This window comes from Trachurus japonicus, chromosome 8, assembly GCF_045865225.1.
Source record: "Trachurus japonicus isolate A0001 chromosome 8, Traja_1.0".
NCBI classification, from domain to species: Eukaryota; Metazoa; Chordata; class Actinopteri; order Carangiformes; family Carangidae; genus Trachurus; species Trachurus japonicus.
This window is the reverse complement of record NC_140914.1, coordinates 26,681,285-26,704,250: the sequence shown is the minus strand read 5'-3', so window position 1 is coordinate 26,704,250 and position 22,966 is coordinate 26,681,285. Positions and strand designations below refer to the sequence as shown.

The window sequence follows — 22,966 nt, the reverse complement described above, 5'->3', positions numbered from 1 at the left end:
GGGCCAAATTTAACAAAGTTCATTTGAAAATAACCCTAACCTTAAAGGGATAGTCCAACATTTTGGCAAATTGGCCATTTGCCATAATCCCTATAGTTTTAGCAGTAGGTTCATTAACTCTACTTGTCGGTGCAGCTGTTTTTAGAACGGTGGAGAAGAGCTGCAAGCTGCTCAGAGCTACGCTACGGAGGCTAGCACATTCACCACGCTATGAGATACGTTTTGAGACAGAGTTGTTTTTGAGGTAAATTCATGCAAAACCACTGATGCACGTTCCCGTCGGGGGCAGATTTTTGGCGAGCAGTCTCATTTACCTTGAAAACAACTCTGTCTCGTAACGTTCCGTTATTATCTCATAGTGTGGTGAATGTGCAGGTCACAACTTGTCCACCAGAGCGTTTTGGAGTTGTTGGATTGTGTATTTGATGAGTTTGATGAGGGAAACCAAGAAATCCCATGAGCCTCCGTAGTGGAGCTCTGAGCAGCTCACAGCTGTGCTCTGCCGTTCTAAAAATAGCTTGCACCGATAATTAAAGGTAACAAACCTACTGCTAAAACTGAATGGGCCAATTTGCCAAAATGTTGAACTATCCCTTTAACCCAATATTTTATCAGGTCAGGTAACAGAACACGGAGATCAGTGGATCCTTTCCACATCCAACCCCATAACATTACTTTTTGTTCGACAGGGTTTGGTTCTGTGGCTATGATTAAGTTTTTCATTGTAAAGCATTTTGATTTTCACGAATTTATTTAAAAAAAAAAGAAAAAAGAAAATGACTGGCTTGACGTATGATCACGGCCCACAGGTTGGAAACCACTGCATTATAGATACCTGATATCAGAGCTTCTCCTAATTGATGTTTATCCGCTGAAATATTGAAAACCAAAACATTAGATTCTGATGCTTTCTTTGCTGAACTCCAAAGTGTGTGACAGCAAAAAGTGATTTGGGTGCAACAATGTAAGTGACAAATGTAAGTGTAAAAGAAAGTGACAGATTCACTTTGTTCTGATGCAGAGTAAATCTGTTATCCGCTCTGTCATCTCTCCTCCCTCTCTCTTGTTATCTCTTCATCTCTCGCTCATTAGCACCGTGCAAAACATCCACATCACGGCTTCTCACTTTAAACCGGCGCTCATCATCGCTTTCTAAAATTAAACATCACATCATCAGCCGTCGCTAATTAACGGTAATTCAGTGAAGAAGCTGATGTCAGCATTGAACTTGTTGTTGTCAGGTTCAACATGTCCAATCACATGCGCTTTTATCCCCACTATAATAATCGGAGTGATATGTCTTCTCGTGTTAAACTACTGTATCAAGAATCACACTCTCCCAGTTTCACTTTAATTGTTTTGAATGAGGTGTTTGGTGTTTGAATTAAGTAATTCAGTCGTCTGCTCCTGTTATTTAATTGCACGACCAGATACGTCCTAATCAACGCTGCATATTTTCTGCTGCTATGTATATAATTATGTTCACTGTGTATGTTCAACATTTCTGTGCCCAAAGTTAAGTCATACAGTATTTCACTGTGGCCCTGCAGCTGTGCACACTGAAAGTCCAACAGTGTGCCCACACTTCACCCTGGACTTCTCAGGTGCCAGCTTTATATTGCACTAGCTGCTTTTATTATTTCCTGAACCTAAGTACAAATAAATAAATAATCTGATTTATATTTTGATGAGGACAAAAGAAAAATATGTCATATCCTTCCCTTTGCCATTATACTGACGGATGATGCTGCCAATACAAATGATTATTATAATAACAAGAACTCTAATAGAAGTTTTACCTTTATCAAAATGACTTACACTGCTAAATCACATACACTCCTCTGAAGTCTTCTGTCCTACACTGTCTGTATCCAAGTTGGGAGAAGTTAGTTCAGTTTAAAAAGATAATGTATTAACAAAAATGTGTCCAGTAGTAAACTGTTTGTATTTTGTTCAGTGTAAATCTGTGTTTTATGGCTTGTTGATACATGTTTACAGTACTTAAATATGTTGAAGTCATATCTTTCAATGTGTTGAACCAAATTTTAAGAAATGTAGCTCCAGTATTTTTTGCTTTTTGCTTTGACTTCAGGAATCAGCCCCAGTGCCTAACGCAGAGCTTTTACAGGAAGGTGGCCAATTTACATTAGTGGGTGTTGTTTGTCTTTAACTAATTATAGACAACCTGAAATAAATAAAACTATGTGTGTGAAACTGCTGCATTGTTTGAGTCCGGTTGACTTCTTTCACTCCGATATACAGTACAGTAGGCTACTCTGGTTCTGAATGTTAATGCTGGTCTCTGGTGTGGGGACCTATTATTTTGTTATGCCACAACTTTATTGACCCAAGGGTCCACCAGTGACCCCCAAAATACCTACACAAAGACACTGCTAAAGCAATAGAGAGTTCATTTAACATACATTTGGGAACCAATCAGGAGCCAGGCTGAGGTGCAGCAGGTCTAGCAGCACCAATCAGGGCCTGGGTGGAGCTGCAGGAAAAACAGGAGAGGTATGGCAGACACTTTCTGCTGTAACAATTTCAATCATGTAGGAAATTGCTACATGTGAATGTGTGCCACTGAGTGAAAAACCACAGACCCAACCAGCCGATTTAACAAAAAATAATTTAACCGATGTTATGTAATTTCAGTCAATTCAATCACTGTATAGGCACTATTTCACAGTGCCATTTTCACTTCATGCTACTTTACACTTCAATACACTATTATGTTGCATTTCATGAGGGGATATTTGAGTCTTGACATCACTACATTTTGTGACAGATTTTTTTTTTTTTTTTGCAGGTTAGGATTTTAGATACAAACTAGAAAAATAACAAAATGTGTGTACAACCACCCAATATAAGATAAAAACTTATATAATATGGTACAAAGGAGCAGGCAGGGTGGTCACAAGTTCCATAATGCAAAAAAATGATACCTGAATGGAGAAGTGACGGTATAAACTAAAGTGGTGGACAGGTCTGAAAACATCGTACATAATAAATGGACTTAAAAGCAGACAGAGGAGGCTGAAGACAGAGGGACAGAGGACAGACTGAGAAAAGGGAACAGGACAACAGAAATGACTTTTTGGTAGTTTAAAGAGAATATTGGACTCACCATGACAAACACATATGGAGGGTGAACAAATGAAACCAACAAAACAAACTGGCAAACACAGGAAGGAACATGCACACTAGACAAAGGGGTTAAGTACAAAACGAGACACAGGTGTGAGAGATGTGGAAACAACAGGCAAGAAGACGTAAAGAAAAGTAAAAAACTAAAGAAAAACAGGAAACTCAAACGTGACAGTTCATGCTTATGCTTATTTATGCCTTTTTTTTTCTTTCTTTCTTTTTTTTTTTTTAAAGATGATCATTTTTTGTGTTACGGGTGCTGCTGTTTTTCTTTTTTAATCCACATTTTGGCATATATATATATATATATATATATATATATATATATATATATATATATATATATATATATATATATATATATATATATATATACATACATATATATATATATATATATATATATATATATACATATATATATATATATATATATACATACATATATATATATATATATATATATATATATATTTTTTTTTTTTTTAAATAGTGAATGGGTGATTTATTGGAGTACAATACATTGTGTTGAAAAAAATGAAAGTAACCTCCTTCACTTCCCAAAGAGACACACTCACACATCTGCCTTTCATTCAGCGCTTTATTTCTCTCTGTAATGTTACCTCAGCCATCAGTAATTTCACATGAGCTGATTGAAAACACATTTTAAATGTTGGATATTTGATGTAACAGTCAATGTGTTTTAAATATGATCCTTACACACAGTAGAAAAGCAAAGCCCACAGCAGGGATGACACTGACCTCAGCACTGTGTTTTAAGCCTGGGGGGGGCGGGGCTTGAATTTACATCATTTACAGCACAACAAAACATTTGTCATCTGGCTCATAGAAGAGTTAAAGCAACACTAATGATAAGTCTAGAGCTTTTACATTGTACCTGGCCAGCATCACAGTCAGACTGTGAAAATGCCTCGTGAACCAGAGTGATGAAGTTTTACCACATCTTCTCACAGCTGGAGACTCCTGAGCAGTAAGAAAAAAGGGCAGTGGTCAGAAAGAATGACAGAGGTCAGAGGTCATATAGGTTACAGCACCAGCAACTTAGAAACCAAGTTACTGATTCATTGGAAACATAAAAAAAAGATATGTACAAGAAACAGACATCATTCATGTGCACAAAACAGATAAATAAATAAAAACATAAATAAAGCTTTAGGCCATATCCTCTGAAAACTAAGTGTTAGATTGTGTATTTACTCCCTCCACTTGCTGCTGTTTCTAGTTTCCTGTTCCCACAGCAGATATTCAATTATATTTTTTAAAACAATGGCTCATTGATTCAATAACTAAACAACAGCAAGCCTCCACATATGTAGTGCTATTTGAGTGCACTCATGAAGAGCACACTGTGTGCACGGTTAGGTTGTTTCTTATTTTAAAGGATCAATACCTCTGTGATGAACAAATGAACAAGTAGCTTAGTGTATTGAATCCATAAATGTACTTGTACTGAGCTTCTGAAACTGAACCTAAAGTTCCATTGCAACTGACTTTAATGCAACACAAAGAAAGAAAGAAAGAAAGATGGTGAATGAAAAGAGCTCCATAAAGGCTACAGGGAGCTGAATTAATGCACAAGTTATTGTGAATGAATCAAAACACCGCAGACACCAGTATGTCAATGTTTTATTGGCTCTCGTTCTTGACATAGACTTAAGTGAAAATTAAATCTTAAAGGGCTCATATCATATTATGGGAACTGCAAAAATGTCCTAATGAAGAATGTCCACTACACTTATGCAGGCTTCTTGGTTTTGGCTAAGAGAGCTTGATTCCATCTTTTGAATATTTCTGATAAAATTTTAATCTTTTAAAATATGTGCTTAATTGCACTTGATTCATGACACTAAAGAACTGAGGCCAACATTTAGCATCCTTACTAGTTAGACTTCTCACATACAGTAAATCTACATGTAAACAAAGAGCTTTCTTCTTATAAGCTATATCCTATGGCGTGTGTATGCACAACATACTGATATTTCATTCTAACATAACTTTGTCTTAGCTTTAAATTTCTCATATTTTCTAACATTTCTTTGTCACTTTAAGCATTACAAGACTTGTACTGAGGACAAATTTAGTTTTGACAAAAGTATCCTAATGTTATCTCAGCTAACATAATGTCTGGATTTCAGAGTAGAATAGCATATGTTAGCCTAAACTCATGACATCATGAAGCCCAACACAAGTGGATTTGCTGGGGTGACAAGCTTTTTGTTTCCTGAGGACCAACAAACTAATGTGGGCTAATGATAAGCTCCTTGGCCTTTATGTGTGTAGCCATGCTAATGATAGCTAGTGCAGCGTTTAATGTAGCTTACATCAGAAAAGATAAGCACAAACACATGTCTTACTTTTTAGATTTTGTGTTTTTTTGATTCTGAAAAGACTAAAACAAAACGACATGAAAAGTCTTTAAATGTAAAAGATTGAGTTTATTACAGCTCCATGCACACCACCTCAACAAGGCGGAGAAATACAGACCTTGCTTAGTTGCTAAGCTGAGACTGGACAATCACTGTTCAGGGGGGAGGGGCTTAGTGAATGGCTAATTGTCTTTTTTATTGGATTACTGGCAGCAGGAGGAGCAAACTATTAAACTAATGGGACATGTGAGCATTGTGTTTGGTTTGGGAACCATATGGTTTGTAACAATAAGAACCAATAGGACTACAGAATACAAAAGGCCTTCATAGAAAAACAAAAAACAAAAACATTAAATAAAAAAAGATCTACCTGAAGTAAATACATCCAAAAATATTAAAAGGCATTTTTCCAGGTGGTTCATTGGTGAGTGAGGCCAGAGGCAGGAACAGATATAAACCCAGAACTGTGCGAAGCTGAACTTCATGTTGCTGCAGTGAAATCCCTCAAAAAGGTAAAAAGGCAAATTCAAAAGGAATACACAGTTTTGAAAAAGAAACAACATTTACACAGATTAACACAGACATAACTTAAAAAAAACAAGATAAATATCACTTACTTTTGTTTTATAAACAGCAAGTCAGTGCTCAATCAATGAGAGCATCATCCTAGTTTCTCAAACTATGGCTTAGGACCGGCTCACTGACCTGCAATCTTGCTCAGCACAGACTACAGAGCCTGGACGTATCCAGGTTTCCGGTCATTGTGTCATTTAAGCGCTTCAGACATTGAAATGAAAATTTTCATTAAAGGCGTCAACAGCACACAAAGCTACTAGTGGTGATTTTTTTTTTTTTGTGTCCCTTCTGTTGCATACATCAACTTGGCAGAATAACTCTACAGCAGTGTAACATGGGCATCCAAACATCGGTTCTGAAATGCACTGTAAGCTAGAGATGAGCAGGGAAGGAAGAGGGGATTCTTCAGTGACATCTTTTTTGTTTATTCATATTTCCCCAGTCTTCCTCTTCTTCGTTGTGCTTTGTGAAGTCAAGAGCTGCCACTTGCTTCAAGATGAAAAGACGAAGTTCTTCAAAAATGTACAGTTTTTATCTTCTTTTTTTCCCCCTTCATCCTTGATTCTGTCCTGTCTCTGACATACCTGACCTGAAACAGGTTGTTGTGTTTTCCATATTGTAGTTAATATTTAACGTCTCTGCACATTAAAGGAGTGGGTATGCTTCACACGAAGTGCTTGGCTTTCTGAAACCGACAATCTGATAGACATTCCCCATTCACCCAGCGATTGGTGAAAACATCCTTTTCTCTTAGGCTCAATTTGTGTGTCCAAGTACACAAACTCCTTCAATCACCTTTTACGTGTACTAATAGAATTTGTACAGTCAACAGCTATTATTGCATCCCCTCTGAATCTCAAACAAATTACATCTCAAACCGTATCTTACCGTAATAATTCCGCAGCCTTGGTTAATTATGGATCATACGGGCGCGCCGATCCCTTTTTAAACACTCTACATTATTAACCTCCCTTGTGTCTGGCATTTAGACTTTCTCTATACATTGGACTCAACAAAGGGTCTTTTTGGTTTGACAGGCGAGGTAGGCCCCGTCTTCCTATCGGGTGGTCTGTCGGAGCAGCTGTGAATCACCGGCAGCGATCGGGCGAGCTTCATATCCACGTAAGAAGGGTTCTTGCCGCCTTCGCCCTGACGGCCCGGCGGCACCTCGTAGCAGTCCAGCAGGTTGTCGTTGAGGAGGTGCCCGTTGTGGGCGTTGTTGTTGCTACGGTTGTGGTAGGCGATGGAGGAGGGCTGCGGCTGACCGAAACCTCCTTGATTGGTCGGGGTCTTGCTCGGCGACGTGACCACGGTGTCTACCGAAGACACGGCCCAGGACCGAGAGGGGCTGAGACACGACGACGAGGACGAACTGGACGGAGCTTGCTGCGGATACTGTTGGTGCACCCTCACTTTCTTGTCGGTGACGCCCATGAACGGGGTGCTCCGGGACGCCCTTCCGACCTCTCCGGGGTAAGTCCCGCCTCCTGCCATGTTTATTTCCGACTGGGGGGAGGAGATCAGGAAGAGATCGTCGTGGTAACCGGTGACCCCGCCCCCGACGGAGGCCATATCCGAGTGGAAGTCCATGTGTTGGGTGGAGGCCGAGGTCCTGAAGCTTGAGCAGTGATTGGCGGGCTGGCCGCCGGCGAGGCTGCCGCTGCTGCTGGAGAAACGGACGCTGACGCCCTGGATGAGAGGCCTGGAGGCGGGGGCGGAGGACGGAGTCGGGTGGGCGCTGAGCGGGCGTCGTAACCCGCCCTGGTGGTGGTACTGGTAGTCGTGCAGCGGAGGCAGGCTGTCGGGGGGTTCCATCGTGGCCTCCGTGACCTCCATCGGGTAGTAAGCTGCTTTGGATTGGTTCCGAGTGAACTGATGGGCCGGGGCGAATCGGCTTTTCCCCGGCCGCTCCCCTCCCGCTCCCCTTCCGTAGGCGGATGATGGAGATCTTGACTGGCAAACCAAGTCAACGTCCACATCCTCTGTTAGATACTGAGCTCCAGAAGTCAGACCGGCCTGGACCTGCAGGCCGGGCCTCACGTCTAAGGGATTGGGGCAAAGTCCTTCCCCCAGTTCGGCGAGCTCTTGGGGCAGATTGGCAAACTGCGAGTACACAGAACTTCCTAAAACCATGCTGGAGTGGGACGAGGAGCTCGGCTGATTGGTTCTGACGACCTGGGCTTTGGCCGGTTGGAGCCACTGGCTTTGAACGGGGGCTTGCTTCTGGAAGGACCTCTGATCGGGGAGGTAATGCTGTTTCTGGTCCGAGTGCAGTAAGGCCGAGATGGACTGTGGATAGTGGTGTAGACCTCCTTCTGATATGGGGCTGGCTTGCTGCTGATGCTGCATCGGGGAGGGAGGAGGGCTGAAGTGGTGATAGGAGGAAGAGGAGGGAGGAGGAGGAGGAGGAGGAGCGGAGTGACTGGGTGAAGAGGAAGAGGGGGAGTGAATGGGACTTGAGATCTGATGATACAAGTGAGTGGGGGAGATGGAGGAGGATGACGGCACCACATTGCGGCCGTGGGTGTCTAGACTTTGAACGGCAGGTGGAGGGTGGAAGGAGGACAAGTGCGGCAGGGGATCTAGTTCCCCGTAACACCCCTCCACTTCCTCCCCCTCGTCGTCCTCCTCGTTGGTAAGCCCCTCCCTCTCCTGCAGCTGGAGAGAACCCGGATCTCTGCACCGGGCCTCGTTCATGGACAGGCTCTGTTGATAAACATGGTGTGATGAGGGAGGGGGAGAGTCTTGTTGTTGTGGTTGTGGTTGTTGTTGTTGTTGAGCGACCTGTCGACACTCCTCCTTGACCCGGGAGAGCAAACGCTGGATCTCCCGGTTGGATGGACACAGGCGACTGGCCTCGATCAGGTCCTCCAGGGCAGCGTGGAACTGTCTGAGAGGTGACAGAGCAGAAGAAGAGACAGAGAGGCAGGTTCAGAAGGTTACACAGAGAGACAGCGACACAAACCTCAATGCTAGAACCAGGCTTGAAATCCCACTCTGACTGTATCTGCTGTAGCTGCTCCAGTGAGTCAACACCCTGTGCTCACCCAGTACTCAAAGGCCAGGATCAGACTACACAATTCCTTTGTCTTTCACAATGGTCACCATGTCAGATTAAACGATCAAAGTGACCTAAATTATTTAGCACTACATACTCAAATAAATGCTGGAGAAACTGTGGCCGACACATTGGTGATCAGACCCACATACTCTGGCTATGCCCAAAACGGGAAGCATTCTGGAACACTTACTAAAATATTTGGTGGAAATATTACAATGGACCCAATGGTGGCCCTACTAGGTCTATTACCAAGAGGTATGGAAGGAAGAGCCAAAAAATATCTCTTACAGATACTACTAGCAACAGCAATTAAATGCATTACAGTATGGTACATATACATACCTTATCTATTTATACAAGTGTATTAAGTAAGATACATATAAACATTAAAGGAAACATAGACCTAGAAATGAGGCCTAGTCTCTTCAGCATTATCTGTTTCCAATCACCAGCATTATGCAAAATTGTAATAATATGAACCTTCATAAATGAAACAAACTGCATGTTAGAAACATAACAAATGTAAAACATGTATATGAAGCCGATAAGAAATTGGAGCAATTCAATATATAACATATATAAACTAATAGAAAACACTTTTTCTATTAGTATTGGTATTAGTGGTGATTTTGCACCTTTATATAAATTTAGACTAACATATCATACATGGGACCGATCAGGATTTGGTGGTGCAGGTTTATTCTGTTCAACCACTCGTCCTTCTGTTGCTATAATTACCTGCGGCTGCGTTTTGCCCGGGCTCTGGCATAAAAGGCCTCGTAGGATTTTGCTTTTAGCTCTAGTGCTTTGGTCGCAAACTCCTCAGCAAGGCTGAAATCCTGAAAGGAAGAAAAATAAATCATGAAGATATCAGTGAGAGTTTGTAGACAGATGGTGAGAGAATGATTCAAAAATAAAACAAAAAGTATCACATGAGGGATAAAACGTATGTACGTGTGATATAAAGGGACTCACATTCATCTTGCGGCGGCAGCGTGACAGGTTGAGCAGCACACACACCCTCAGCTGTCTGAACGTCTTCAGCTCGTCTCCTGGGAACTTCTGGAGTGCTGACTGATAGGAGTGAGCCGCCTCCCTCACTTTACCTTGCTACACACACATACACAGAGTGAAAATCCTTACAATCTCCAATAAATGTGTGTGTCTGGTTTGTGATTGAATTTGCATGTGTCTGTGTATGTTACCTTGTATAGTTTGTCTCCCTCTTGGATCATTTTACTGAGCAGGACCATTAGGATGTCTGGCTTAGAGGTTGCCATGGCCCAGGTAGCTGGTCCTACACACACGCACAGATCATTATTAGCATGTTTTATGACCTTACTTACAGTACTGACCTGTGTGTGTTCACTCCTGTTTGTCTGTCTCTACCTCTTTGCCTGCAGTATTATTTCCCAAGGACCTTTCATCTCACTTTGTGACTATAGGGATGATGAGCATAGGTTAGCATGCTAACATGCTACATTAACATGGACATCAAATGTGTCAGACATTTAAAGGGATAGTTCAACATTTTGGCAAATTGGCCCATTGCCATAATCCCTAGAGTCATAGCAGTAGGTTTGTTACCTTTATTTGTCAGTGCAAGCTATTTTTAGAACGGCGGAGCAGAGCTGCGAGCTGCTCAGAGCTACACTATAGAGGCTAATGGGATTTCTTGGTTCCCCTCATCAAACTCATCAAATACACAATCCAACAACTCCAAAACGCTCTGGTGGACAAGTTGTGACCTCCACATTCACCACACTATGAGATGATAATGGAGCGTTACGAGACAAAGTCGTTTTCGAGGTAAATTCATACAAAACCGGTGATGAGCGTTGCCTTCAGGGACAGTTTTTCAGCAAGCAACACCCTTTATGTATTTAATAATTTCTTAAGTTACCACCTTCTACTAAAATAAAAAAGACTCCTTTTGCTTTAACAACCTTCATTGGATTGGACCTGTGGTCAGTTTAGCTGATGATGGTGATGATTTGGAAAGACACACACACACCTGTCTAAAGAAGATCTCACAATGCATCAGAACAAAAGCCATGAGAAAGACGGAGACAGGACTGCGCTGAGATCTTTGGAAGGCTATAAATAACTGTTTCTGAAGAGCAAAGTCCCCTATTCTGTTCTGTCCTATTCTTAAATGGAAGAAGGAACAATCAGGACTCTTCTCATAGCTGACTGCCCAGCCAACCTGAGTGAACAACCTGCGGTGTCAAGTGATGAAACATAAGAAGAAAGTGACTGTACAGTATGTCTGTCTTGAGTCTCAAATGAATATGGAAAAATATTGAGTCCGGATATAATGTGTTAATCCAATTTACTTTGCACTGGTACAAAAAAACAAATCAATATGTTGTTTATTGCAAGTAAATCACAATAATCCCAAAATAATCTTACGTCCACAGAGGAAAACAAAGTTTATAGAGTGGTCAAAACGTGTTGATTGACTTTGTGACAAAAACACCTGTGTCTTTGTTTTGGATCAGATTGACTGACACATTTTTTGACACATATTCAGGATAAAAACAGCATTTCCTTGTTGTTATAAGAGAGAATGATTTTCTGGTGGTGAAAGTCATTGTTCAAAGAGTTTGAATGCCCTTAAATGACCTTTCAGTTAAATACGGTGCATTAGTGACACAAAACCAAAGAAAGGTTGTTGTGTCTTAAGGTCCTGTGTTCTTTGTTTCATATGTTTTCATTATTTCCTGTTTTATTTTGTGTTTCCTGTTTTATGTCCCCTGCTTGCAGACCCTTTTACTTCCTGTCCCTGTTTCCCTCCTTCCTCTGAGCCCGTTTGTCTTTGTCCCGTGTGTCAAACGTTCCAGCCATCACTCCTAGTGTTGTTGTTTTTTTTACTTAATGATTTTGCTCATTTCCTGGAACCACATTCAGCTTACCCCTTTATCACATTTGTTAGCCTGGTGTTAGCCTGCCTACCGCCTGTACCGGACGTTTTATTTTACAAGTAAAGACACTTGATCACTGGAGTCTGTTGCAGAGGTTGGAAGAAAAAAACCCCAAAAAACTGTGGAATAGAATGTCAAAAACGTAAGCCTGTTTTGCCAGTTTTGCTCTTCCGGTGGAATTTTATGTTTATGTTTCCCTGGTTTCGGTAGTCGCGGTAAATGCATGGATTTCTTTTTTTTTTTTCCCAATGAAAATCTGTAAAACGCATGGATCATCACAGCAGCTTTTGAAGCAGAAGTAAGCGATATTTTTGTGTTAATATAAGTCTTAAATAGTTATATCTTCCGACAGCAATCACTTACATAGAGTGTTTGGACCAAAACACGGGTCTCTCAGTCACTCTGCTCTGCTCTGAGCCGAGGAGACAACTTTTCTCGTATCCTACAAGTTTTATCCAATTAGGAGAGAGAACGGCATGAAGGGATGTGTGTGCAGCCAGAGCCAGTCTGGTGCAGCCAAGGGATGCGCCTGAATGTGGTGACGTAGGGACGAGGGCGGGGGCTGCTAACTCCATCGGCTGACAAGACGTTATGGTGCGTTCAAGGCAACCCGTAACTTGTGTTTTTCCGACCTGTGAAGTCGTACCAGTTCGATCTGGTACGAGTTCACGGGTCGGAAGTTACGAGTGGCCGTTATAGTGCACTTTCACAGGTAAAACAGGTGCAACAGGTCGGAAAAACACGAGTGGGTTGCCTGGAACGCTACAAAGTCGTAAGTCGTGACTTGAAGCTGTAATTTACGGTTTCAAAAGCCTGCCTGGAACGCAGCATTAGCCAAAACGACCGGATCACTTACTTCTGCTTTAACAGTGGATATCACAAATTGACATCCGTGTTAAAAGCCAGCGTTAATAGATCCATGTGTTTACCGCAACTATGACAACGACTGAAAACCATGGAAACGTAAACGTACAATTCCACCAAACCGGCAAAACCGGCTTCCATAGATGACGTTCGGAAACTTGTGGATAAATTGCTAAGATCTTTGAGACCCACATTTTTTTGATTAAAGGGATACTTCACCCAAAATCGATAATTCACCAATTTTCTACTCACCGTCATGCCAAGGAAGGGTTTGGAGAACTTCCAGAGTTATCAAAACGCTTTTGGAGTTCCAGGGGGGTCCGGCTGGCAATGGATTTTCATATAATGGTGGTGGATAGAGCTCACTTTTGAATCGTCCAAAACACACACTATGAACCATCCAAATACCCCCATACTGCTCGTCCTACTGACCCAAGTGTCCTGAAGCCCTGGAGCACTGTCTGCTGCCATTATATGAAAATCCGTTGCCAGCCAGACACCCCTTGGAACTCCAAAAGTGTTTTGATAACTCTGGAAGTTCTCCAAACCCTTCCTTGGCATGACGGTGGGTAGAGAATTGGTGAATTATCGATTTTGGGTGAAGTATCCTTTTAAGTCATTAGTTTGGGTTAATGAGGGACAGTAGACAGAAAGAGGGGAAGTCTATAAAGAATAAATCATACCTATCAAGGCTCCCTGTTTGAGCAGAGCGATGACAGCCGAGGTGTTTCTGCAGCCGACCGCTCTGTCCAGAGGACGCATCCCGCTGCAGTCCACATGCTCCACCGATGCACCGTGTTCCACCAAGAACTGCACCTAACACACACACACACACACGTTTGTCTTGCCGTATGGACATGAATGGACTCTGCAGGACAGGTCCTGTAGAGCAGAGACAGATGCACATTCTGTGAAATCAGTTTCACTCACCACTTCCGGGTCACCGCGGAACGCAGCCAGGTCCAGGGGCGTCCGCCCGCTGCGGTCGGCGTGGGTCGTGGTGGCGCCTCTTTCCACCAGCTCTCTGACCAATAGGAGCTGGCCTTTCAGACACGCCCAGCTCAGCGCCGTCAACCCCTCCCTGTCAGACTGATCCAGTGAGGCCCCTGGAGAGACAGAGAGAGAGAGAGGACCCTAACTGGTTACACTATGTCAATGAATCCTTTAGATCAGAGATCTTCAACAGGGGGTCCGTGACCCATAGGGGGTCCGCAGAGGTGCTGCAGGGGGGTCATGAAACCTTTGGTTGATTATATAATTTTGTTTGTTTCCAAATGTATGCTTAGAATAAAAACGTCAATTTGAATAGCTTGTATGCATGATTATCATTCAATTGAAAGACATTGTTGATATTGGCATTGTATCAGTTAAAGGGATAGTTCACCCAAAATTCAAATTTCACTCATTATCTACTCACCCTCATGTCGACTAAGGGCTGGGAGAAGTTTCAGAGTCCTCCGTGCCTTCTCTGAGTTACAGCGGGGCTCCGTGCAGCACTGCATGTCCATATGACGGTCAGTAATCGCACTGACACCGGCGCAAATCGCGCAAGATTTGGACGGACCAGGAAGAGGAGCTTCCGCTACAAACAAGCTTGAAATATATACTTATTTAATTTTTTTCTGAACAATTTCTCATGTTGGGGCTTCAATACAAGAGGGACAGACGAGCTGTGTGGAGGTATTTGGATGGTTTTTGGTGTGTCTTTTTGGACGAAGAAAAGTGGTGTCCGTTCGCAACCGTCATATGGACATGCAGTGCTGCACGGAGCCCTGCTGTAACTCAAAGAAGGCACGGAGGACTCTGAAACTTCTCCCAGCCCTTAGTCGACATGAGGGTGAGTAGTAGTAATGAGTGAAATTTGAATTTTGGGTGAACTATCCCTTTAAGTTTATAAATGGCAGTGGCACGACCATGAATAAACGAACCCGTGTATTAATTGAATAGCTAAGTATTGAATCCAGGGTACGTTTATACATGGTAGGCTACTAGGTGTAGTTTAATATAATACACAATTTTATACATATTTAAACTAGGGGTTCCCTGCTTCATCTCTCAATCAATCTTGTGAAAACGAGCTTTTTCCAGTTAAGGCAGCTGGCAAAACTAAAACCCTTTCTGCACAGACAGCACTTTGAAACAGTAATCTACGCCTTTGTGACCACTTGGCTGGATTACTGCAATGCACTTTGTATGGGGGTTAGTGGGTCCTCCATTGCATTGTCTTCAACTAGTACAGAACGCAGCTGCACATCTTTTAACTGGCACAAGAACATTTTTTGTATGTTTTATGGTTTTTATTTTACTGTACAGCACTTTGGAAACCTTTGTGCTTTATAAATAAAATGGATTGGATTGGATTGGATTAGAATTTGGGGGTCCTTGGCCTGAAACACGCTGAAGACCCGTGCTTTAGATCTTATTGCTAATACTGCACAATCCATTGATCTATCATGTGATACTTCACCAGAAAGTGTACAATACTAATCACTTTATTCTTGAGTCCAAGTGAGTGATTGTGCACCAGATATAATAAAATTCACAAGACATGTTTCTAAATTTAGGCAAACAAAAGAAGTGTTGAGATTATGTGAACAGCAAATTCAGTTCAGAACAGATCAAATAGCAGGACTGACAGCATATGTACCAACTTCAGCATACAGAGAGGTAGCTGCAAAAAAATGAATTTCAGTTCCCCTTGGCATGATTTTGTCCGTGTGACTGTATCATACATCAGCGCAATATTGCATCTGTTTAGATACCAGCTGGTATGCAGGGCTAATGTTACAACTGAGTGAGACGGAGCACCAGAGAGAGACGGAGGGAGAGGCAAAGGATGGAGAGAATGAGAGTAGAGTAATACAGAGTGCCTACTGTCATATCCACCCATCACTACATTTATTTAATCTACTAATTATAAAAAATAATAATGTTGAAGTGTTTTTGATCTTCTGGAGTGAAAATGAAGACGACTGATGGTTTTATTCTACTGCTCCAGCTGCTATTGCTTCTGTTGCTATGGTAAAGTCAGTTACCATGGTCCAGCAGCAGCTGGGCGGTGGGCATGTGTCCCTCTGAGGCTGCCGTCATCAGAGCAGTTCGGCCCTGCTGGTCGACCATGTTCACCTCCACGCCGTGATTCAGTAACAACTCCACCACCTGCCGAGAGACACACACTCAACATCTCTACAGCAGGAGTTTAAATAATTTGTTGACTGTGTGTGTGTTTTGTGCATTGTAGCGTACCTGCCAGTGGCCCCGTCTCACAGCGCTGAATAGCGGAGCCACGCCTCGCCTGTTGCTTTGATCCACGGCCGCCCCCTGATCCAACAACAGCCTGCACACAGACAGACGGCCGCCTCCTGCTGCTGCTGTCAGAGCTGAGACAGACAGACAGACAGACAGACAGACAGACAGACAGACAGACAGACAGACAGACAGACAGACAGACAGAGACAGAGTTGTGTAAGATGTAAGATACTGGACAGATGATTTTCTGGTCGAGTTTGGGTGCTGGGTTTAGTCAGTTTAGAAATAATTTAGAATTTAGCAAAAATGATGGGTAACCCTTTAATTTACCAGCCATTAATTATGTAATAATGTCAAGAAATAGCCAAAAAATAACAAGTAATTGCATCATAATGTCTAGAAATAGCCTAGAAATAACAATCAATTTCATAATGTAATGTTTTTCATAAAGGCAAAAGATTACAAATGCTTTTCATGCTTTTTGGGAAAGGCCAGAATTTTCGTCTTTGCAATTGACCTTTATTTCTGGCCTATTGCTACGCAATCAATCATTATTTCTTGTCTATATTTCTCAACTTTACAATGAACCTGACCGTTATTTCTAGGCTATTTCTAGACATTATGACGAAATTACTTGTTATTTCTTGGCATTATCATGTAATTAGTGGCCTGTAAATTAAAGGGTTACCGAATAAGGTTTATGTTTTTATTTCATGGATTCATTTATAGGATTATTTTCATTTTTATAGTCATTTCAAAACCTGGGTGTGGCCCATACTGTAGCTTGTGGCACTGGCCCCTGGTAAACTGAGGTTGTCGTGTGGTGATTTTGTGCTCTAGTGCACAGTTTCCTCCACTAGAGGTCAGTGGTGTGCAGCACAACAACGGCTTACTGTTCACAGACTCACTTATTCACTGTATTGTGGTTCTTGCAGTTGAGCTAATGCAGCCAAAATGACAACAAAGAGTCAGAGAACATGATGTCAGTGCTTCTGCCCTTCATTAACAGATGTGATTCATATCAGTTGGTTTTGAGTGGAGCATCGGCAGTAGGACCTGCACTGTAGATGTTTTTTTTGGTATTTTCAGACATTTCAGCTGCACATGTTGCATTTAGAGACAGTGACACTCGTGACCGGTCACTCTAAATAGATTAGTACACATTTAAAGCAACACTATGTAGTTTCTTGACCTTAAAATAATGTTTATAAACTCATTCAAGTGGTAGGAAAACGGTTAATAGGATGAATCGTGCCGCCGCTGCAGCCTGAGCGGGTAGGAACTCAGCCCTTCCCTCTATCTGCTGTGAAGGTGAAGAGTGCGACAGGCTTTACAAGCTTCCCAGGGGAAGCACAGTACCTGAACTTGTTGACGGAGCCGATGTCGGAGGAAAGCAAAGAGGGTTTTGTTGGAGGAGGCAAAGAGAAAAAAAAGGAGAAAGTGATTGGATACAAGCCTAGTCAGTAATCCCCTCTGGAGGGGAGACTGGCCGGCTTTGAGTCCCCGCACAGGGTGCTCGTGAGAAGAGCAGGGAGACCGGGCTTGAGATTAATGTTGAACAAAATCTGACTCCCCTTCTAACTCTGATTAGGGGAGTAAGATTCTGGTGAGGAGTTATAAAATTCTACAACACCGGCCCGATATTTAGGCTATCCGTGTTCAGAAACTACATGGTGTTGCTTTACGCTGCAAACCACGTACTAATAGCTTTTTTGTGCAAAATCTTGTTATGTACTCCTCATCCATAAATGTAATTGTATACATTCTATATTAAGTTAAGATTAAATGCATACAAAGATGAATTATTAAAGGGAGTTCAACATTTGGGCAAATTGGCCCATTGCCATAATCCCTATGGTTTTAGGAGTAGGTTTGTTACCTTTAATTGTCGGTGTAAGCTATTTTTAGAACGGCGGAGCAGAGCCGTGAGCTGCTCAGAGCTACACTACGGAGGCTAATGGGATTTCTTGTTTTCCCTCATCAAACTCATCAAATACACAATCCAACAACTCCAAAACACTCTGGTGGACAAGTTGTGACCTGCACATTCACCACGCTATGAGATAATAACGGATTATTACGAGACAGAGTTGTTTTAGAGGTAAATTCATGCAAAACCGCTGATGCGCGTTCCTGTCGGGGGCAGTTTTTCAGCAAGCAGTCGTTGCCTGTGTATTTGATGAGTTTGATGAGGGAAACCAAGAATCCCATTAGCCTCCGTAGCGTAGCTCTGAGCAGCTCACGGCTCTGCTCCGCCGTTCTAAAAATAGCTTGCACCGACAAATAAAGGTAACAAACCTACTGCTAAAACTATAGGGATTATGGCAATGGGCCAGTTTGTGAAAATGTTGAACTATTCCTTTAAACTAGTTCCACTACTAAAGAACCCCTGTAGCACCAGATAGCAAAGACTAGAACAGTGGATGTTGTGCAGTTTCAGTTGTGTGGTTGCATCAGACAGGTTTTGCAGTACCCGTCTCTCCCCAGAGACTGTCCACTGTGTTGACGTCTGGTCTCTCTTCCTCCTCCTCCTCTTCTGGAAGATCCAGTAGGTACGACACGATCTACACACACACGCATGAAATAGGAATATTACAAACATATTCAAACACACAGTATTTGAATAGGTGTGTCACGTGTGTGTGTGTAAGTGTGTGTAGGTGACCTCTGAGTGGCCCATGCTGGCTGCTGCAGTCAGAGCTTGCTGCACTGCCTGGCTCTTGCTCGCCCCCTTCTGGCTGCAGCAGGAGGTGCAGCTCCAGTCCGCCTGCTTCAGGAGGAAGTGCAGCACCTTGAGGTGGCCCCGCTGCACGGCGTGCACCAACACGCACTGACCCAAGCTGTCCACATGTCCCACCTGAGAACACGACGAGACGGAGAGACAGAAAGTGATGGGGCTGCACTCGATTGGTCTCACAATTACAGGAAGTCGAGGCGTGGGGGAATGTTTGGTTCATATAAACATGAGACAATCATGTAGTTTTATTGTTTTGGTCTGTGCCCCACCACCACGGTTTCACTCCGCTAAGTGACATCACAGCACATCTACACACACATATTAGGGACAGGTGAAGCTGCAAGGCCATACCTTAGCTTTGTACTGGCTCAGCATGGCCACAATGTCCAGATGTCCAGCTGCCGCAGCGAATCCCAGTGCGGTCAAACCGTCACGTGACTGAATGTCCACCTGTAAACACAACACACACACACACAATTAGTGCGACTTCCAGCTCCACCGTAGCTCCATGTGTCCTGTAGTGTTGTCACGATACCAACATTTATGTACCGGTATCGGTACCAACATGTTTTTCAATACTTTTCGGTACTTTTCCAAATAAAAAGAGAACACAAAAAATGTCATTATTCACTTTATTTTAATAGAAAATCTTAGAACTATAACATATCAGTAAATAATCAGTAAATCAATAAACAATCACTACTGCTGCAGGATTAAAATTGAAATTTCCATCGATATTAATCTGAACTCTTCCTAAATTAAAACATTAGTGGTCTGTTTAAAAATGAATATCAACTTGTTTTATTTGCATTATTTGTGGTCTGAAAACACTGCATCTTTTTTTTTGTTATTTTGACCAGTTGTAATTTTTGGGAGAAATTGTTATCAGTAGTTTATAGAATCAAACACAAACGTTCATTTTACTCAAAAACACACCTATTGTTTCCCATACGTAGACCGATGTGTGGTGCAGCGCCACAGAATCAAGACCAAGCCACAAATTGCCAAGAATGTTTTCATTCATCAACAATGAAAGTCGGAGGTTCGAAGACGATTACATACAGTACTGTCGTAGTTCCGACCATAAACGGCGATTCGGCTGCGTTATTCTCATGAGCGTCCGCGAAACCGAAAGTAAGGAAACACTGGTCGGCTCGCCCAGCGTTTCCGCCACTAATTAAAATAACAAATTAACGATAGAGACAAAATGATATATTTATCGAAAATGGAGCCATTAACAAGTGTGGGTAGTGTAGATTCATCCACATTAACATGATAACAAATAGACCCCAACAAATAGAAACTCCTCGTTGTCCCTTTAATTCATCTCCGCGTAGCGCTCTTTCGCTGTGTTCACGAAACTTATCAACCAGCAGTGTTGGCATTAATTAACGAGTCTGTGGTGGCCCGTCTCTCTCACGCGCGCTGGCGCACACACACAGACACGGGCACATGGACAGGTCGCACTGTAATGGTAATAAAAAAAGCACCTTGCTTTGTTTTTTGCTCACTCGCTCGCCTCGGCTCAAATTACAATGCGGTGACTTCACGTGGCGACGTCACCGCTGCCGGCGGCGCAAAATGAAAGTACCGGTCTCATCCAAACGCAGTATAGTAACTTTTTAAATGCCTCAGTACCCTGGTACCAATTTAGTACCGGTATACCGAACAACCCTCGTGTCCTGAATCATGAATATACAGTAAATATGCAGTTTGTACCTGAGCTCCGTGGTCCAGCAGCAGCCCCACAGCATCTTTGTGGCCCAGGTGGGCGTGGACACACAGCAGGGGGGCGTTGTTTAGGACATCGCTATGGTAATCCACATCAGCCCCGCCCATTATCAGCAACCTGCTCACCTGGACGGGTAGAGAGGGAGGTGTCAGCCCATCTGCATTAACAAGTACTGTACATGTCTGTATGTGTGTGTGTGTGTGTGTGTGTGTGTGTGTGTTACCTTGATGTTGGGGGTGTAGAGGTTACGTAGCGATGCCAGAACAGGGCTCAGGTTCTCTGTGCTGTAGGACAACCACAGTCCCTGCAGAACTGAGGAGGAAACCCCGAGCTTCTTACTGAGACCCTGCAGACAGAACAGAAACAAACAGGTTGTTTTCAGACTGTTGTCATGATGCTGCACTGACCAGCAGCACTCCTCTGCTACTTCACAACTGTTTGGAAACACAGTGTAGCACAATCCATTGTAGCTATGGCTATTAAAAGTCATTTTGTTTACATCCTTGTATTTATTGTAGTAATTTGTGGGGGATGGTTATGTGGCGGGGCGTGGGGGTATGCTATTTCAGTTTTATTGTATAGATGTCAGCATTCACCTGACATCTATATAATTACTACCCACATTAGGATTTTACATACAAAGACAAATAAGCTAAATAAGATATTTCCACCATTCAGACTTGGACTATTGACATTTGACCAGCAGTTTGTCTTTAAAGGGGACATATTATGGAAATATCACTATTTGAAGGCTCTTTAACATATATTTGGGTGTTTGTCTTGCCTTCCGGCCCCCAAAATGTGAGAATTGACAAAAAAATCTCTAATGTTCAGGCTCCCAAGTTGAAATCCATGTAGTTTTATGAGTTGTTCCCTAAGTTGTCTGGGGTGGAGGCGGGGCAAGCAGTGGCTCATTTGCATTTAAAGGGACAGGCACTGAAACCAGCCGTTCTGAACAGGGCTGTTTAGAGAGGATGAAAAGAGCTGTGATGTTTGATCCTTGGGGTATTTTTGACCAAAGCATGTCACAGACATGTCTTTAAGACACCGGGGAGCTATTTTAATTTTTGGACAGGGGGCAGAATATGTCTCCTTTAAATCCAAATGAACAACAAGGAGAGTTATTTATTAGTTCAGTTGTAGCAGTGGAGGCAGTGGACAGTTTTAAACATCTTGGAATAACTCTGGACAGTGAACACAGCTTTGATCACCACATCACAGACATTAAAAAACAAACAAACCCAACAACAACGGCTGTCAGCCATCAGAAAACTCACCCCCACCTACTGACACTTAAATTCAGAAAAAGGCTTGCATGGGAAAGAGTTGAATCCTTGCAGCCATAGCCACCCGGAACAATACAGCCCGTTGACATTGTTCTCCTCTTTCTTGTCTGTCACCATGTCCGCCACTTTCACAGCGTTCTTAAGAGCGTTCCTAAGAAGATCTTAGCGCTAAGAGCTTCTTAACAAATCTGGGAAACGCGGCCACTGTTTGTGCCATACATTGTTTGTGATATGTCTACTTTTGTGTGCTAATTGTGTTGCTGCTCAATGTGTTTATTTGTATTTGTATGTAGGCTACAGTCGAGTGGAAACAAATTTCCCTTCTGGGATAAATAAAGTCTCAGTCGAAGTCTAGTAAAAAAAAAAAAAAATCGAAGATTAGAACAAAATAAAAATATACCACCTAGATTTCTACTGGGACTCTTTGGGGCTTAACTAAACTTATATATAAAGTAGTAGCCTGGAGCAGCTACATCAGTATTAAAGGGATAGTTCAACATTTAGGCAAATTGTAGTTTAAGAGTAGGTTCGTTACCTTTATTTGTCGGTGCAAGCTATTTTCAGAATGGCAGAGCAGAGCCGTGAGCTGCTCAGAGCTACGCTATGGAGGCTAATGGGATTTCTTGGTTTCCCTCATCAAACACACACACAAATACACAATCCAACAACTCCAAAACACTCTGGTGGACAAGTTGTGACTTGCACATTCACCAGGCTATGAGATAATAATGGAACGCTATGAGACAAAGTTGTTTTAAAGGTAAAGGTAACAAACCTACTGCTATGACTATAGGGGTTATGACAATGGGCCAATTTGCCCATGTTGAACTATCCCTTTAACAGCCTTATGATGCCATGAATAATATTACATCAGCCACATGGGACATTTAATTCAGAGCACTTGTGACTCTTGCTGCCGATGATACTGTACTTCTATTGCTGCAGAGAACAGATGTCTTAGATCTACATGGTGTCACTTTTCTGTCACTGTGGTGGTTTGTCA

At 42.5% G+C, this 22,966-nt stretch overlaps 1 protein-coding gene across 3 annotated transcripts in view; it reads right to left on the bottom strand.

Annotated features, from left to right (window-relative positions):
• Window positions 1–5,585: 5,585 nt before the first annotated feature.
• The window catches only part of LOC146983456 (protein TANC2-like), a 43,659-nt gene continuing 26,278 nt past the window's right edge, over window positions 5,586–22,966 (bottom strand). For 2 of the 3 annotated variants that reach the window (XM_085785046.1, XM_085785044.1), the window contains 13 exons: window positions 20,901–21,023; window positions 20,665–20,802; window positions 19,297–19,395; window positions 18,874–19,065; window positions 18,682–18,772; window positions 16,206–16,339; window positions 15,995–16,118; window positions 13,890–14,065; window positions 13,643–13,775; window positions 10,377–10,468; window positions 10,147–10,281; window positions 9,910–10,010; window positions 5,596–9,000 (listed from right to left, as the gene is read on the bottom strand). In XM_085785046.1, coding sequence (XP_085641172.1) covers window positions 7,107–9,000; window positions 9,910–10,010; window positions 10,147–10,281; window positions 10,377–10,468; window positions 13,643–13,775; window positions 13,890–14,065; window positions 15,995–16,118; window positions 16,206–16,339; window positions 18,682–18,772; window positions 18,874–19,065; window positions 19,297–19,395; window positions 20,665–20,802; window positions 20,901–21,023 — 3,432 coding nt within the window. In that variant the 3' untranslated portion in view covers window positions 5,596–7,106. Of the gene's footprint in view, window positions 9,001–9,909; window positions 10,011–10,146; window positions 10,282–10,376; window positions 10,469–13,642; window positions 13,776–13,889; window positions 14,066–15,994; window positions 16,119–16,205; window positions 16,340–18,681; window positions 18,773–18,873; window positions 19,066–19,296; window positions 19,396–20,664; window positions 20,803–20,900; window positions 21,024–22,966 lie in introns of all 3 variants that reach the window. The other variant, XM_085785045.1, reaches the window with a different exon arrangement.